Raw genomic sequence first — 19,232 nt, forward strand, 5'->3', positions numbered from 1 at the left:
GTGCTAGGCTGCGAGCGGGTGGCTGGGCTGGGGTGGTCTGCGCGTTGGTGGCTGGGCAAGCCGCCAGAGAGCTGGGCTGCGAGCGGGTGGCTGAGAAGGGCTGGGCTGCACTTGGGTGGCTGGGCAAGCCGCCGGAGAGCTGGGCTGCGAACGGGTGGCTAAGATGGGCTGGGCTGCGCGCGGGTGGCTGGGCAAGCCGACAGAGAGCTGGAGTTGCGGAGGTGACTGGTGGCCGATAGTGGAGGGCGTCACAGGGAAGAGGTTCAGTGATGATGGTGAGGCTCCATGTGACGATGGTGAGGCAAGTCAAGAGGTTCTTAGCTAAGCCTCCACTTTTTCATGGGTTTCACTAAGCGCATCTAAGAAGGTCCATTTAAGTTAGAGGGGATTCACTAAGCCCCATTTGTTTTAATCCCAAGCTCACCAAACATGAGCTTAAGGTCTTAACTAAGCCAATCCCTATTAAGAAGGTAAAACAAACGGGCCCTCAGTCTCTTCGAGCGAAGGAAAATGAAGGTCGAAGCCAAAAAATTAGGGCTGGGAATTATTTTGCCTAAAATGAAACTACTAGTCTACTAATAAAATAAAAAATAATATATATTTATGTATTATAAGCATGTTGGGCGATCGGATTATGTGCGGGTGGTGGGAAGCACAAGCTGCTACCCAACCCATTTTTGTTGGGCCACCCGCCTCTTTTTGCCTTGGTTGGGTCGGTATGTGTCCAACTCAACTCGACTCAACTCGACTCGACCCGCATGGTTAGAAATGGGTGGGTGAGTCAGGTGGGTCGCCAAGCAGCAAGCCGACCCATCCGATCACTAACGGGCCAGTGTCGGCCCACCCCCTTCCACCGACCGTCGAAGCCGGCCCGCCCGCCAAGCTTCCAGCCACCAGCTTCTCAGGCAAGCCAGTAGCCACCATCTTCTCAGGCACTGCAAGTCTGCAACCACCTCCATTTCCGTCACCGTTCACCTCCATTCCGCCATCAACCACCTCCATTTCTGTCACCAACCACCTCCATTTCTGGCACCGTCCACCATCGTCCACCATTGCAGCACAAGAACCACCTCCACCAGCCACCATTTCTCAGGCGAGCCACCTTCTCCTTCTCGGCATCTTCTCTCTTCTGCTTCTGCTTCTCCTTCCCGGCCAACCCATTTTCCGACCGTCTCCGACCCGTCCCCAACTGAGGTCCGAGCCGTTTAGTCCCGAGCCGATTAATCGGAGATGGTTTGGGCTCCCACCCGACCCACCCGCCCGATGCCCACCCCTATTAAAATTTACCGCCAGATAAGGTGTAACCGACAACATTACACGTCACGAACACCCAAGTAAACCAATAAAAGAACGACACGTAAACAATGCCTTAAAATTAACGTTGCTGTTGCCAATGAAAATTGAGACGACGCGTAAAATTGGAGAATTTTTTTTTTTTGTCAATGCAATATATTCAAAGAAGAGCCTCGAATCTGGCCTAAAAATAAAAGAAAAGAGCTTCGAAGACTTTCGAGTTTGGACTTTCTCCATGGCTTACGTTGAGCGAGGTTCTCTCTCTTTCTCTGCCTCTGTTTTCTAAAGTTCATAATTTTATTGATGATGATGGGTTGCTGAATTGCTTTCAGAATCTAGGGTTTGATTTTAATGTATGTGTGTGTGTGTGTGTTTTTTTTTTTTTTTTTTTTTGTATTATCTGATCGTTCATTCATTTCTTTCAAATTAGGGTTTGATTATCAAATTACCGCTAAATTATGTGATCTCTTGAATAGATCATATTGGATTATTGCTTTCTTGTTGCTATATATTTCAATCTAATTTCTTCTTCTTTTATATCCGAAATCACGACTAAATCTTTATTTTTTATTTTTTTTATTTTCGTTCTTATATATATGAGAAACTCCAATGTTAGTCTGCTATTAATCTCGTTATCACGTTGCAAACTTTAAATTTGATATATATATATGTGTGTGTGTGTGTGTGTGTGTGTGTGTGTGTGTGATTCATGTACTTGCGATTGTGTACGTTTTCGGTTTTCGAACATAAATTTTTGTTTATTTTGGCATCCTAATTCTTGTATTTTTTAATGTTATAATTAAGGATTCCAGTTTTTTTCTTTAGTATCCTCTTTTGGGGGATTTTTTTTATTTTTTATTTTTTTTAAGTTGGTTTGATATTTACTCTTCTCAGCTTGTTAACGAACTTAGCTAGGTTAGTTAGCAATGAGATGTGCTGCAACTTGATTGAAGGGCGATCTAGAGAACTGTGTAGCATAAAGAACTAGTTCTGGCTTTTGCTCAGTCAAATATGTGCTGCAATGTGTGATTTTTATGGCGTTTCTATTTGTTTCTTTGGCTGTGCTTTTGTGGTACTTGTAGTTCAAATATGAATAATGCCTGATGCTAAGTGAAGCTGAGTTAGGAAATGACTTATAAAAAAATTTATATGAAATGTTATGTTGTTTCTTCATTTATTACTATATGGCACCTATCTACTTTTCATGTTTTTTATGTTTCATGTTGTTGGGGTTTAGAGGAGTGGGCATTACTCAAATTTTCTCTTTGACTTTTTATTTTTTTTTCTATTACATGGTTGATTTGATGTCTTTCCACAAGGGCCTATGCACTTTGTCTCACTACGAGGGATGCTGCAACTTGATTTTCAGGGTCCTAGAAAGCTTTTGTAGCTTGAATACCTTGTTCCTCTGTTATACATGTCCCAGAGTGTAATATGTTTGTGGTTTGGGTGCTGATCTGTTTGGATATACTTTTGTGGCATTTGTGCTTCGTAAATGTGAGAAGCTAGGTGAATCCAAATTGGGAAATGACTGGCTGGTTAGCAGCACTTACAAACTTAATAAATTGTTATCCGGCTCCTCCCAAGGAATGTCGTTTTCTTTTTTATTTACTCTCTTTTCATCATAATTTTCTGCTCTGTGGCTCCTTTTTGTTTTTGAAGTCTCTATATTTCATGCTTTTGGACATTTTATTGGGGGAGTGTATTTCTTTTGTTCTGACTTTTCTCCTCTTTTTTTGTTTTTGTTTTTATTGGCTTGGTTTGATTTCTCCAGAATTCAGCTTGTTAATGAGTTTACCTAGCTTGATTTTAAGTTGACCTTGAGAGCAACAAAGCTGTTTTGGTTAAAAATCTTGTGCCATGTTTTCCTTGGTTATATTATATGTGCCAAAGTCTATTATGGTTTTTACTTTTTCTGTAGGATTGTAGTTTTTTGGCAATGCTTTTGTGTCACATGTCTTCTAAATATGAACTGAGAGGCTAGGTGAAGCTGAGTTGGTAAATGACGGGATATTTTGCAGCTATTATATGATCTAATGGCTTTTTCCCCATGCTCCTTCTCAAGGAATGCATGTTCCTTGTATTATTACTTTCCAAGTTTATTGTTGATTTACTTTATTTATTTCTCCCCTTATTCTTATGTAGCTCCTGTTTGCATATGATATTCTTTATATTTCATGATTTTGGGATTGTGGGATAAGTTGGTTAACTTCTTTGTGTGATGTCTTTATATTTCATGCTTTTGTTTGTTTACTGATCTATGTTGCTTGGTTAGTTGTAAGCTGAGCAGCTTCTACTAATGTAGGGCTAAGTAGGACCTTCTCGTTTAACACCCGTTCGTATAATCTCTTGCAAGGTGGTCTTATATGAAAAGTGTTGACAACAAACTGCAGTTCATGGGCAGTGACTGTTTATATCTAGGCCACATGGGTGCTGAAACTGAAATTTAAATTATTCTTATGAATGATTTGCTGTTGAGACTGTTGTTAGCGTTATTACCATGGGTTGCATTACTGGTTTGAGCAAATTTGACATGTCTGCCTCAACTTTTATCTTTGATAATACAATAATATCTGCATGATGTTGCCAAATGGAAGGCTTTTGATACTTTCCTTTTCAATATTGTTATGAGCGGAGCTGACCAATTGGTAATTTGCATGCATATTCATTTAGGTGTTGTGAAATCCAAGCGATCCATTTGGCGACTCAAGACGATAACTGACTTCTTCTGGGCCATTGTCAACTTCATAGGCGTGTTTTTTGCTACAATGTTCTCGGTAATAATGAGAGTTTTTCTCATTCCCTGCTGTGTAACTGTAACATATTGCTTAGTTGTAGAAGTATCAAATTAATTTGTTTTCAAGAAACTTACGTTTCAATACCTGCATGCCTTAGATGGAAAAGTCAGATGCTTACAGAAAAGGATCTGGTGCTGGAAAGAAATGGGATGGTGGTGGCCCTGGAGGTCCTGGAGCCGGACCATATGGTGGTCGTCCACGTGGGCCACCTCGTGGACTAGACAACGTTCGTGGAATCGACCATAGTAAGTTCACTCCTCTTGCCCTCCAATGTTTTCATGTGTTTGTTATTTTCTCTATCTTTTTTTCTTGTCCTGTTATAAGCTCCCTATTAAAATCGCGCTTTTGCTCAACTCCCAGGTTCTCTACCTGCCTGCGGTTCCTGCTGTGGTTAAATTGCGAAAGAGTATTTTGTGTATCCATCCTCGTTCCTTATGGTTTGGAAATGGCTTATGAGTGATAATTTAGCATGTGAATGTAGATAGATTCATATAAGACACGAACAGGGAACAGGAAAACTCTAAAAATGCAATAATCGACTGCATTTTTCAACCTTCTGAAGCTTTCTTTTCCTCTACTACTAAATGTGGCTCTTTAGCTGTATAAAATGATGTAAGATGATAACTAGAAGCATGTGAATCTTCATTTTCGGATTTTATTGATGTTATTGCAAGTTCTGTAATTTCTTTGGGATGGTTGGCCCTGACCAGTGCTGAGTCTGCTGACTGCTGAGACATTGGTGCCATGGTCAGATCAGACGCTGCCATCAGAGGATTTATTCGTGTTTGTGCTTTTTCTTATTTTCCCTTGGGAGTAATTTTGTCTAAAGTAAAATATAAAATTTCATTGAAAAGTGGACGTAAATAGGTGTCTTTATTATCAGGGATGAAAATATCGGCAAAATTACTGAAATACCGGGCGAGAGATCGGGAAATTAGGGAGCAATATTTAAATGCACCGTAAGATATATCTTACACTATGTTGCCTCCAATGTCGCCGAGAAATTGGTAATTCCACTGATTTATTGTTGATTTTGTCAAGTGATCACTGAAATTTGGTAATTTTGATAAAAAAAAAAAAACAACCTAATTTGCAGATTGAACCCAAACTCAGTCTTGATTCAACTGAAAAATATTAATCTAACGCTAATTAATCAATCAAAAAAAGAAAACAAAAATTGACTTGCCTTTATTTTTCATTGGTCAGTAAATTCAAACAAGCACTCATTTTGTTTCCACAATCTGACTTTGTCCAATTTTTCTTTCTCATCCTTTACAACTTTCTCATCCTTTTTCTATCCATAGTTGATAGGTTCTTGCAAACTTTAAAATTTTAAATGTAGAAACTCTTTCTCACATCCTTTGTTTCTTCACTTCAAGGCGGCTTCTCTTCAATTCAGCCTTCAAAGTTTAAACTCAGTTGATTTGTTCATATACTTCATTGAGATTTGAGGTATGCTCTCTTTTAATTTTGTTTGCATCTCTCGCTCTCTTTTTCACAGACTCATAGTACGTGTTGTATTTTGAAGAAGAGTGTGGGTGGACTTTTGTGTATGAGAACTTGGAAAAAGTGGGTGGGTAGGTTAATTATGGGTTTACTTAAATTTGTGGGTGGGGGCTGGGGCGGGGGACTACTCAATTGGGCTTTTTATTTTATTTTATTTTTTTTTCAAAATGCTAATGGCTTAACTAATAATTAATAACAAGAGAATAATTAATATGCTAGTGGTATATGTAACTTTTAATTGAATAATTAATATGGTTGTTTAATTTAGTGTAATATGTTAATCGATGCTTATTATATCTTTTTGTATATTATATAGAATAATGCTATACTCACTATAGAAGTAATAGTTTATACAGTTTACTTGTTCAATATATGAATTGATGATTGATTTTATATTTTTTAGAATTTTATTAAAAAATTATGTGCTTTTGTTGACTTGCACCGATATTTTTTGATATTGATATATTCATTTATATATTTGTAAATTTGAAGACTAATATTTAAGATATTTTTGATATTTTCAACCTTGCTTATTACCGCTCTTTAAGCCTCCCGCATCTCCGGTCATTCTCAAAAAATTTCCCCAAATTTAAAGAAAAGGGCAATTGATTGTGTTGAGGGATGGATGGTGATGTGAATGTAGTCTAGGGAAGGTGTACGGGTACAATGGGGATATTTATTAGACATTTACTGTGGACAACGATAGTGCCATACCAACCAAGTACAAATAAAATTTGCAGTGCAATCATCTTGTAGATACAAGGTAGAGGAAGATGACAAGTCAAGAAATAATAAATTTAGTATGTCTCGTACTTAATATTAGGTCAGCTCAAGTTGTGTACGTCGCTATTTGCTATTTCTTAGCTCCTTTCCTCTCCACGTAAATCATCCCAATACCTTCCAATTTTGTTGGGCCAACTACACACCATTGCGAGTATCAGAGTATGTCTTGTCTGAAATGACATACCTATTCCCGTTATGTACTTATATTTGCAACCATTCATTTTTTTCTTGTTAAAAAATATTGAATAAAGGGGAGACAATATTATTTTCTAAATTTTGAAAAAGAAATATTTTTAGTTTAGGAGATCCATCGCATAGTCAATAACTCGATCAAGAAAAATTAAAACCTCTGGACTTTATATAAATGAGTTTGAATGAATGAGATATAATGAAAACAGATACACAAAGATAGCTTCTATTGGATATTCTCTAAATTGTAATTCAATAATTAAAATCTTGTATTTTTTAAGTTTTCATTTGAGAATCATTTCAATCTTTTTCCAATTTTTAAATGTGTATGAATATAATTTATAGGTATGGAAAGGAAATCTTCGCAATGAAGCTTTATGGGGCCCCAATAAATGCTTGTGAGAAGGTTACATGAAATGGGTGTAATATAGTATATTGACACCTTCTTTTTGTGCGAATGATACTTACACAAAAATGGCCCTATTGAAAGTTAAACTTAAAAGTTGTAGCGAATTGCACAAAAATAGGTTATAGTGGTACATGCATTCATGCAATAGCTAGCATTTGAATTAGCAATACAAAAGTTAAGATTTTTTTTTTTTTTTCTTACTTATATATTTGCATCTCAACTGTCCATAATAAACTATAACCGACTAATTAATCATGTTAAACGAGTTACCATGAGAATGGCTATGGCTGGTGCATACGTTTGCATTGGAGTGTAGACAAATCGAACAATTCAAGCGGTAAACGGCACGTCATTAATTCAAATAATAGAATGGATGGACTTGATTATTTCAAGTTATGTAAAACACAAAAATTTATAAAAGGTAAATTGAGACAATAAATTTTAAGAAAATAAAATAAGACAAAACTATAATTTCTGAAAATATGTAAATAAGCCTAAAAAATGAAAGGCGTCCGTTTAACGACGAAAAACACATCAGCACTATACACAACGTTCACAATGGTAGCCCATTCCGTTGACAAAGAACATGAACCCATTAAATTTGTTTTATTTTCTAGTCGTGAAATGATGTTGTACGTAGCATTCAAAATGGTCACATTAAATCTGATCCTACCATATATTTATAGTGAAGTAGTTTTGCTCCCTTCCTGGCCAAAAAAAAAAAAAAGTAGTTCTGCTCCTTTTTTTTTTTTTCCTTAAATAATAATTAATGTTAACCTCTTTTCCTCCGCTAATTTTAGGTGAGCCTTTCCTGGGATCTTTTATCACAGAATTAGTTGCGTTGTGTCGACCTCTAGAGCCTAGTATTTCTACCGTCTTTTAATTTGTCTAGCTGTAAATTTGTACTTTAATTTGATTACTGGCCACCCAAAATTACTTTGATCATAACGGCAGTAGTTCGTGAATGGTACAGAGTCTACAGACATGACCTACCTTATGACATGCAAAGTTACAAATGGATTTGACCATATATAAATCTACCCTAATATAGAAACAGCTTGAATTAGAGTAGTAATCTTTTAACTTTTTTTGGAGTCTCGTTTTAGTTCTCCAACTCATTTTTTAAATTGAAAAGTCCTTGAATTTTTCTAATTTTCTTACTTTAGTCCATTTCGTTTACATTTATATTAAAATAGGTCACGTACCTCTCACGTGACCACTTTTTTAAAAGCAAAAACATTTATAAACACTATTAACCTCACCATCCTCTAACCCTGGTTATTTCACTTAACATCTCTTCATTTGTGCCAAAAATCCACACTCAGCTTTAAATACATATGTGGATGGATGTTTTTGTCCTTAAAAAAGTGGTCACGTGAGAGGCACGTGACCAATTTAAACAAAAATGTAAACGAAATAAACATAATAGACTAAAGTAGGAAAACTGGAAAAGTTTAACGACCTCTTGAGTTAAAAAACGAGGGAGGACTACAGTGGGAATCGATAAAAAATTGAAGGACTATTGCTCCAATTAACCCTAGATAAATAGATAGATAGATAAATCCTTCTCTTAGGCGAATGCCCGCATTCTTTTTTTACGGATTTTTGGTGCCAAGCGCTCGGCAATGTATTTTTCTTCTTCCCCGAGAGCTTGGCATTTGATTTGTCAACTTTATGTTAAGTTTTAATTCCGGAATTTTGAGCAGATTCTACACCCTATGAGGTATGGGGTGACCCGGCCTTTATGGATGTACCCTTCAACTAGGCGAAGGAAGCAGCGCTGAGCGCAACAAGAAGCGTTTGGCTGTTACAAAAAACTCACTACCGAGTGCTCGATACCATTACCAAGCGCTCGGTGAAGGAAATCCGCAAAAAAAAAAAGGCGGCCCTAGAGAAATTCATAGATAAATAGATAGATTGATAAATAAATGCTAGCTCATCTATAAATAAAAATCTTATAAGGAAGATATATTAATGATGCTTGATTTTTTCCACGTTGCCACGGTAGACTTTTTTAAATTTTTATTAATCAACAACTAACTATTCTCTATGAATTTACCAAATCCTTAAATTGAACAAGTTAGGGATGGCAATTGGGACTGGTGGGGATGGATATGCCACATCCATATCATAACCGAATTTTTTTTTGGCCCCTATACTCACCCAATCCCCAATCTCCAAATCTGCCTAATTAGTTAAAAAAAATTACTTTTTTAACAATTTTTTAACAAATAAATTTTACACATAATTATTTTAAAGTCCATTTTTTGACTATTAATGAGTCATTAGTATGTATTAATGTTTTTTGTTTTAAATAAGCCTACTTGCTAGGTCCACCTTTTAATTTTATTAGTTAGGTTTTCATTTTTTATTTTCTTTTGTTCCTCTCTCTGTCTAAATCATTTTAGAGATAAGTTCCCCATTATTCTCCCTCTCTTTATAGTTTTCTCTCCCTATTGTTCTTTGCTCGATCTCTCTCTTCAGCGATCTATCTCTTTGGAAATATCTCTCTGGCGATCTCTTTTTCCGAGGATCTCTTTCTTCGATGATCTCTCCTTCCAAGGATCTTTCTCTCCGGCGATTTATCCATCCATTTTTCTCTCTCTCTCTCTCTCTCTCTCTCTCTCTCTCTCTCTCTCTCTATAAAGCCATTGCTAGAGCCTTGAGGGTCCAGATAAGAGTTTATCGACCGCTGATCTAGAAGTAGGCGCCTGCTTCCAAAGTTGGATTTTGTTGAATTGCTGATCTGGAGCTGCTGTGCTGATGATTAGTGTCGAACAATAACTATCCTAAGACAATAGTTATTATTGGACAGTAACAATTATTTATTATTGTTAAAATTAAGATTTTTTACTCCAAAAGCTTATTTTTTGTGTTTTGTGTTGGTTTTATGTTTTTTTTAATACATTTATAGAAGAAAAAGATAAAAGACAATGACAATTATCTGGGTTTGGGTATTGTTGCACAGTGAGAATTGTCACTTTCCAACAGTGACTATAATTGCCACTTTTGGACAGTGACAATTCTCCTGACGTGAAAAATAATAATAAGGGTTGGGTGCATTAGGCTCCGTGCCTAGTGCATTTTTTTTTTCAAATGATTTCATTAAATTGGACTGCATTGGGACTTGCTTTTTTATTGTGGGTCTTAAAAAAAGCCTATTTTCTATAATGGACTTTAAAAAAAAACCCTAAATTTTACTTTAAAGGCACAAAATATAGCTTAAAATTAAAATTCATATTTTTGACCAAAAATAAAAGATAGTCCAAAACTAGTTATTTATTTTAATATATAATATATATGTATTGAAAATATTATAATATATTTTTATAATAATAATACTATAAAAATAAAATATATATTTGATTTGGGGCAGATTCAAGAATGGGGATTGCAATACTATCCTTGACTCGTACCCGATCGGGTATTTTAAAAAGATCCCCAAATCCATCCCCGTACCCAAATTTTCACCCCATACCCATTCCATTCGATTCGGGTACTTGCGTGTACCAAAATTTACAATTTTTTTTGCCATCCCTAGAACAAGTCTACTATATAAGTATTATATATGGGCTTTGATGCCTTCACCCTTTGGCCAAAATTTACAATTTTTTTTGCCATCCCTAGAACAAGTCTACTATATAAGTATTATATATGGACTTTGATGCCTTCCCTTTGGCCAACGAAGGTCAATAAAAGAGAAAATTATAATTTACACCCTTGAGGTTTGAGGTGTTTCACAACTTGCACTTTATATTTCAATTTTTTCAATTTAGTACCTAACGTTTTAATTTACTTACAATTCACTACTGCCTTGTTTTTTATTGTCTAATTATATGTTAATTGATGATTTGACAGTTGCAGCACACATTTTTGCCAACCTGTAAGGCCGAATGATCACATTGCATATGCATTTTCAGTACATCAAGTTTGATATGGATTTTGGGAGGTCGTTCAAAAACTAAAAATCCATATCAAACTGCTGAAGCATTTTTTATGGGCAGTCTGGGAGGTCGTTCGGCCTTACAAATTAGCAAAATGTGAAACTGATACGTCATCAATTAACATCTGATTAGACAATTAGACATACAATAATAGTCAATTGTAAGTAAACAAAAACGTTAAATACTAAATTTAAAAAAATTAAAACGATATGTTGTAGGTTATGAAACCCCCTAAATCTCAGGGGTGTAAATTGTAATTTGCCCTATAATTTAATTGGGTCAAGCCTTTTAATCATCTGGCCCATTTGGGAGAGGTTCCCTGCCATGCATGTAGGATCGGATTTGTTATAGTCGATCAGATATAATAATAGTTTTTTTTGGCCAGGCAGATATAATAATAGTTAGAAAGTTAGCTACACACATTCCCTATTTGATTGGTTAATCTCTTGTTTTTTTGCAACAAGTTACACAACGAAATGAAAAGCAATAGATAATAATAAATAGTACCTTAGCCATTAATTAATACTATTAATTATATCAAATTTATTTTATAAATTATGTGAAAATATTTTATTTATTCAAATTTAGATTTATTTTGAACTGACTTTCATTTATTTTTAACAATAAAATACATAAGTGTGCAATAATACAATATTTGGTGATCAAATTTAATGAATAAATGTAAGCTCATTTTAATTTACTAGCTAGCTAGATGGCATTAATAGTAACAACTAAGTAACGTTTGGCCACAATTAACCTTTTTTCCGGGGTGCTTTTTGGTCTCTTTCATAAAATAAATCATAAACCGCTACATTGAAGCTAGGAAGGACTTCTCAACAACCAAAGAAACAACCAAAGAAAAGGCTTCTCAACTTTACAAGTTAAATCCTTTGCCTGGGCACCTTTTGCAAAGATATTTTCTTCGATTCTACGGTTCGATCTACCATCTATTTTCAGTATTATTTTTTGTTATATATATAACTAAATCTTCTCTTTCTATTGTTAATTTAAATTCCATTCTCAGTTTCTCATATGGACAATATGCATGTCCAATAATTATTGTTAGAATCATATTTCTAAATTCATTAATGTGTACCCAATGAATGAATTAAGGATAAGCTTTGAATCCCCCTAGCCTGTAATCTTTTCGTTGATTAATTTCGTAAATTGATTAATTTCTAACATGTTTTGGCTAGATTATTGCCTTCTAATATTTGGCAGCTCTAAAAGTACACATGATTCTCCAAATTTTGAACAAAAGAAGAAAAATACTTTAAAAGGCTTTTCATTGTTGTAGCTAGTCGTAGATCAAAAATTGTATTCACGGGCAGTATGACATGCTCAATAAGTAGTCTGTAGACTCTGTACAATAGATCGAGCACAAGAGAGAGGGATAAGCTTACATGGGTCACAATTAATATATCAGCCTGGACCAGAGCTTGCTTTGAGTAATCCAACCTACTACCTCTGCCATAATTTTTCTACTTCTACATTTTTATTGGCTTCGATCAATAACGACCCTTACTGTACGTTATCCTTTAAAATTTCCCTAGGGCTCTCTATGACCACTTTTCAAAATGCTTATTTCGATTCTTATTTTTTTCTTGGTAAGAAAATTCATAATAATACTAAAGATTTTCAATTTGTATTCCAAATTTTGATTGGGTATTTTTTTTTTCTTTTAATAGTTAGAGTATCTCCAATAGATTTGACAAAAGTTTTTTACTGCTCAATTAGTTGTGTCACGTTGGATAAATTTTCTCTAATAACCTTTGCAAATGGGCTAGGACCCAAAGTCAAATAGTTAGTTTTAACGAGTGAATCTCTTTAAATTTTAAAATAATATTAAAATAATAATTTGGCTCTTTAAATTTTAATGAAATGTTAATTTTGTCTAAACAAGAAAAAAGATAAAAAAAATATAAAATTAAAGAGTAGATTGGAGTTTACCATTTTAAAGTTTGAAATTTGACTATTTAAATTGTCACATATATTGTATAACAAAATAAGATTGAAGAACCAAATATGAAGAGTTTGTTGGAGATGCTTCATCTCAATATGAATTTAACGGCGGTCATTCAACGCTCTCATCTCAATGCATATGTCATCTCAATATGAATTTAATGGTCACCGCCGTTCAACGCTCTCATCTCAATGCATATGGTCACCGCCATTCAACGCTATAGTAGGATAAAAAAAAAAAAAAAAAGTTATGACAGGAGTTGAAACAACACCAGTTCACCACCACTCCAATTTTCTTGCTTTTTTTGCTTGCTTTTTTTGGGCCGTGTAAACGGGGCAGTTGCACTATCTAGCGAAAATGAATGAGCCACGTCCCCTACATGTAAATTACATCACCTAAAACCTCAATTTTTCGCACAACAAACGGTTCATTATTTCATTGCCACAAATATAAATACACACACACACACTTCCTTTCATGCCAAAGAGTGTGAGCTAGAGAGACAAACGCGCTTCAACAGTTAAACATTTAACCTTCCACTACCACCTTTGATTTTGATACATCATTTTATTTATAATTTGGCTCAACATGCAATCCAGATATCTTTCAATAGTTGCAGAAATGGTCCAAGTGGGTGTCCAGAGAGTTCAAGGCATTGCTTCCTCGATATCAGAGGACACCATCCCTCCCGAGTTCATTAGGTCAGAGACCGAGCAGCCAGGCATCACAACCGTCCCCGGCAAGGTCCTCGAGGTCCCGACCGTTGATTTCAGCGACCCTGATGATGAAAAGGTGATGGCTCAGGTTGTGGAGGCCAGCAGGGAATGGGGCATGTTCCAAGTTGTGAACCATAACATTCCCAATGAAGCTATAAGCAAATTGCAGGCTGTTGGGAAGGAGTTTTTCGAGCTTCCACAGGAGGAGAAGGAGGTTTATGCCAAGCCACCGGACTCCAAGTCGGTCGAAGGTTATGGCACACTGCTTCAGAAGGAGTTGGAAGGGAAGAAAGGCTGGGTCGACCATTTGTTCCATAAGATCTGGCCTCCTTCTTCCATTAACTACCGATTCTGGCCTAAGAACCCACCTTCTTACAAGTTAGACACACATTCTCTTTTCTATAACGCTACATCAGCCATATTTATTAACCATATTTATTTCTCATATTTTTGATCGCGATTTTGATAAAGATCGATATAACAGTCTTTATTATTAGAGATGTGGTCAATTTATTAATTATATTTTGATCTCCACTTTGATAAAGATATAACAGTCTTTATTAGAGATGCGATCGAATTTATATATCAAATTATTAATCACGACTTTATACAGACATAGTCATCTTTATTAGAGATACCGTAAAAAATATAGTCATTAAGTGTCATCCAAATAGTTTTATTCCTATTATTTTGTATGGTTTTGCTTTTTTTTTTTTTTTTTTAATTCTTCGTCTTTGCATTCTACTATGATACATTGATACTTGTATTGCACGTACAATATAACTTGTGAACAATTTATGTGATTTTCACATATTGGGGTATACATTAGAATATTTTATTTGTTATATTGTTTGACTGTAAATTAAAGTTAAAAATGATAGTTTAGTAACATAACATACTAGATTGTTTGATAATAAAGTTTTTTTGTTTGCATATATATATATATTGTAATATTGTCTTGCCAATTATCTGGTATGTATATATGCTAACTGTTAGATTATAAATCTAACCACATATTAATGTAAGAATCATAAATGTAATTATATATAAAAAAGAATGATTTCCTCTCAGGTACATAACATATTACGTTAGACTTTTTTTTTGTTACACATATTACGTTAGACTTAGTATCACATATTAAGAGAATAACTTTACTACTCCTCTGATGGGACATGGCTTGTGTAACTGTAAAGAGAGAAAGAGAAAAGAAGGAGAGGAGAGGGAGAAAAATAGAGAGAGGGATTTCAGAGCTAGTCTTCTGGGGCAGGTAAGTCCCTCTCTACATATTGGTGCTAGATGACAAGAAACCATTTATGATCTATACAGGGTACGTACAAATTTTAGTATAAGTATTACTAGACTACTAGTATGGCCAGGAAAAAATGTGTAAATAGAAAAACAGCTAAAATGGGAATTTGTTTTTTTGGCCGTGAGCTAAAATGGGAATTAATGAGACCCACAACATGACAGCACTACAATCACTTTCGCCTTGATGAAAATTGTACGTATTACTGTTGAAATTAGCTACCATTCTCATTTAAGTTGAGAAAGCAAGAGCCACGTTACATCGACGTGGCAGCTTGCATGCCTTGTTCTCTACCCAACTTTTTTGAGAAAAGTCATGTGTCCGATCCTAACCCTCTCTTTTCAGGGATGGACTGTCATGCCTAGCTATCTGACAAAAATTCTTTAAAATTTATAACAAACAAACCCTACTTTTTCTCTATAACGATAACGAACCCAATTTAAGGCCTACTCCAGAACATGTAGAGTCTGTCACAATATGGCATTTAAATATTAAATGTGTTGGCGTGTTGTTTACTTTTATTTTTATTTTTGTCTGAGTTGTTTACTTCTTTTAAATATCAATGACTGTATAGATTTTTTATTATTAAATATATTTTTATATTATAAAAATATTGAATTGCATCAAATACGGACACCTTATGGACAAAAAAAAAAACAAATAAATACGGATACCTTAAAATATTTTAATTTAAGTAAATATGTATATGGTTGTGCAATAATGAATATATATGGTTATAGTGAATATGATATAATTAAATCAACTAAATATTATATGTTTTATAAAAAATAAAAATAAAAATATTGCAGGGAGGCTAATGAGGAGTACGCAAAGCATCTGCACACAGTGGTGGAGAAGCTGTTTAAGGTGCTATCTTTAGGGTTGGGGCTTGAAGGAGGAGAGTTGAAGAAGGGTGCTGGTGGGGACGACTTGGTTTACCTTCTCAAAATCAATTATTACCCGCCGTGTCCCCGGCCTGACCTTGCTCTTGGAGTGGTGGCTCACACTGACATGTCCACCATCACCATTCTTGTCCCAAACGATGTTCAGGGCCTCCAGGCATGCAGAAATGGCCATTGGTATGATGTTAAGTACATCCCCAATGCCCTTGTCATCCACATTGGTGATCAGATGGAGGTACCTACCTACATATCTCTCTCTCTCTCTCTCTCTCTCTCTCCCTCCTTTTGTCTCTCTTGATCTCAAGGTCGGCCTTCAAGATAGGCGAAGGTCTCAACTGCCTTGTGCCCATAAATGTTGAGGACTCCCAAATTTGAGTTATTTACGCTTATACTTTTGAAGTTTATTATTTTTTTATATATATGTTTTAAAATTTTAAAAATTATACATACATTTTATGAGATTTCAAAACTGTTACACATAATCTCTACAAAAAAAAAAAATTAAGCCATAATAAGAAGAGGTATCCAAATAAGAATGTTAGAGGTGTGCAAAGAGGTTGTGTGAACTTTTTAAGAGGAAGAGTGAGTGGAGGAGTTAATGCATTAAGGGGTAGAGATTATGTGTAATAGTTTTGAAACATCAGAAGATGAACGTATAATTTTTTAAACTCTAAAAGATATATATGAAAATACGATAAATCTCAAAATGTATAAATATAAATAACTCTTCAAATTTTTATAAACCCATTATATTCTATGTTAATCCCAAATACCGACAGCCCCATCTTTGTTCACCTCAGACCCCCTAGAATTTCACGATCGGCTATACTCTCTCTCTCTCTCTCTCTCTCAAGACCGGACCGGCCCTAAGAGTAGGCGATTTTCATGGTTCGCCTCAAATTCCTAAAATTTCAGGGTCAGCTCTACTTGATCTCTTTTTCTCTCAATTGCTTGTCTCCATGACAACCAATCCCATAAAATTAATTAAAACATTTTCAGGGCCAATTTTTTAAGATCACATCAGTTAACCATATTATAGGGCAGATGCGGTTCACTTGTTATATTATGAATACAATTGATAATTGACACATATCCTATTGGTCTGAAAATGGAAATAAGATCCTATATATGTTGATCTCATTGGTGTTGATATAGTACTTATGACTAAAATTACTAGGTATTGGATTTAGACATAAATACAATATCGATCAACACCAAAAGTATCAACAAAAAAACCTAATTCCAGAAAATGTGGTCCATCAGTTCAACACGGCCTTTACTGACCATGGAATTATGACTTGTAATTTGTTCTTTTAACACTACTTTTAAGAACCCATATATAAACAAATACATGCATGCTGTCAATTTACCACTTTTTTCTTTGTTGCAAAATGGTGAACACTGCAAATCATATATATTTATATATGTGCATATATAAGAAGTTTGAGGGTGACATGAAATAAATTGGGTTTGCATTTTGGTGCAAATTATTGTAGTACTATGAGTAAGCTAACTGTACTACTGGTCCCAAAATTTCAGTCACTTTGAAAGGTTCAGAATCCATGCATTAAACAGTCATGGAACTGAAAGATGCACCACTTAATTTTATCATCTAGATAACTGATTAATAATATTAATTAACTCACTGAATTAGGATTAATATAATTATATTTATTTATTCATTTGTGGCAGATAATGAGCAATGGGAAGTACAAGAGTGTGCTGCATAGAACCACTGTGAACAAAGAGAAGACAAGGATCTCGTGGCCAGTATTCCTGGAACCTCCGGCACACCACGAAGTAGGGCCTCACCCAAAGCTGGTTAACGAGGACAACCCACCAAAATACAAGACCAAGAAGTACAGCGACTATGTTTATTGTAAGCTCAACAAGCTACCCCAGTGAACTATTATATTATTTTAAGTGTTTTTTTTTTTTGTTTTGCTACCTCCACTCCATAGAGAGTGTTCTGGGTTTGGAATGCAGAATCTTTAATTTCTAGTATATCTTGGTAATGTCATGCTTGTGTGTGTTTAATTAGCAGTAGTACATGTTGTTGTTAGTGAAATTGTGAGTTAATGTGTGACCATTGATGTTTTTATATACAATAAGTTCAGTTCGATACAGTGCCTACAGCTTCACTAAAATAAATATAGATTAATTAATGATGGCGAGCAAATTGCATTTGTATATTATTATAGTGTGGACACCGCTCACTATAATCATTTAGAATTAATGACCTAGAATATATGCATTAAGAATAAAAAAAATGAAGCCATCAAATTTAAAGATTAAAAATACGTTCGTATGTTGGTTGACATTGAGAGTAGTATACTACTGTAGTAGACAGAAACAGCACCAAAGAAAAGTAGTAGACAGAGATTTGTGAAAAAAAAGGGGTAGTAGACAGAAATCTAATAAAAGAAAGTTGTGGACAGAAATCTGATAAAAGAAACTAGAAAGTAGTGGACAGAAATCTGAGGAAAAAAAAAAAAGAAAAAAAAAGTAGTAGACAGAAAGGACGTACATCAGTCTTCCTTGTCGGATTTTTAACTTTTTCTCTAAAAGTTCCAATTAAATATTAGAAAATAATAACCTATAAAATTATAAATGTACTTTTTTTAGGGTTCATAAATTATAAATTTATAAGTACTTGAAATCATCATAAATATACTCTTAACTTCTTAAGTACTAGTTGATAATTTTGATGAAAAATGAAAAATGAAAACCATAAATAAGTGTATTTTGAATTTTGATAAAGGAAAGCAATAAAAACAGATTCAGAGATGAAACAGAGGAAGAGCATTAAAATCACTTGAAAAGTGAAAATGGAAAATAAATCATGGTTCTCGATCTGGCTAGCTTTGAACCAGAATGCATGCCAAATAAAGCAAGGATATATGCTCATAATAATCAAGGTGATCATCGTTAAATGTGGTTGGTCTCCTCATAATCAAGGTGATCTGGTGATGCATATAATTATGATTCTCATTCCCATTTGGTCTCCTCAATCATATTGATCCATGATCATACAAAACAAAACTGTCCTAATAATTGGCATGATTTTCTTTCCAAGAGAATTAGCAATCGTGGCTCTGTGACTCTGAATTAGCTGATATATCATGGCAGCAATCACAATCAATTAATTCTTATGTATCTCTTTCAATCGAGTTGGTTTTTAGCATATATGGTATTTCTATTTTTCAATCTGAGTTCAATTATTGACAGAAAATCTATACTTCAATAATATAAAAGTGAATTTGTCAACATTTAATGGTCAAAATGTAGCCATGTAACTTTTACTAATAGCCAATATTTATCATCTTTTCTCATGTAAGATACGAAAATTCTACATTTTTCTACAAATGTTCCACTAAAGAAGACTCTTTTAAGATGATAATGATGTACAGTTTGTGGTAGCAT

General features: G+C 34.7%; 2 protein-coding genes across 2 annotated transcripts; both read left to right on the forward strand.

The window, feature by feature from the left end:
* The first annotated feature begins 1,422 nt into the window (after positions 1-1,422).
* On the forward strand, positions 1,423-4,773 carry LOC147279343 (glycine-rich protein). Its single transcript, XM_086251351.1, has 4 exons — positions 1,423-1,547; positions 3,967-4,070; positions 4,189-4,336; positions 4,452-4,773. Exons 1-4 carry the CDS (start codon positions 1,529-1,531, stop codon positions 4,484-4,486), a joined length of 306 nt encoding a protein of 101 aa, XP_086107477.1. The 5' UTR covers positions 1,423-1,528; the 3' UTR covers positions 4,487-4,773.
* An 8,551-nt stretch (positions 4,774-13,324) lies between these two features.
* Positions 13,325-17,929, forward strand: FLS1 (flavonol synthase 1). Its single transcript, XM_086250530.1, has 3 exons — positions 13,325-13,979; positions 15,717-16,044; positions 17,502-17,929. Exons 1-3 carry the CDS (start codon positions 13,474-13,476, stop codon positions 17,712-17,714), a joined length of 1,047 nt encoding a protein of 348 aa, XP_086106656.1. The 5' UTR covers positions 13,325-13,473; the 3' UTR covers positions 17,715-17,929.
* Positions 17,930-19,232: the final 1,303 nt, after the last annotated feature.

The sequence above is a fragment of the Dryas octopetala genome, chromosome 7 (genome assembly GCF_963921425.1).
Source record: "Dryas octopetala chromosome 7, drDryOcto1.1, whole genome shotgun sequence".
Taxonomy (NCBI): domain Eukaryota; kingdom Viridiplantae; phylum Streptophyta; class Magnoliopsida; order Rosales; family Rosaceae; genus Dryas; species Dryas octopetala.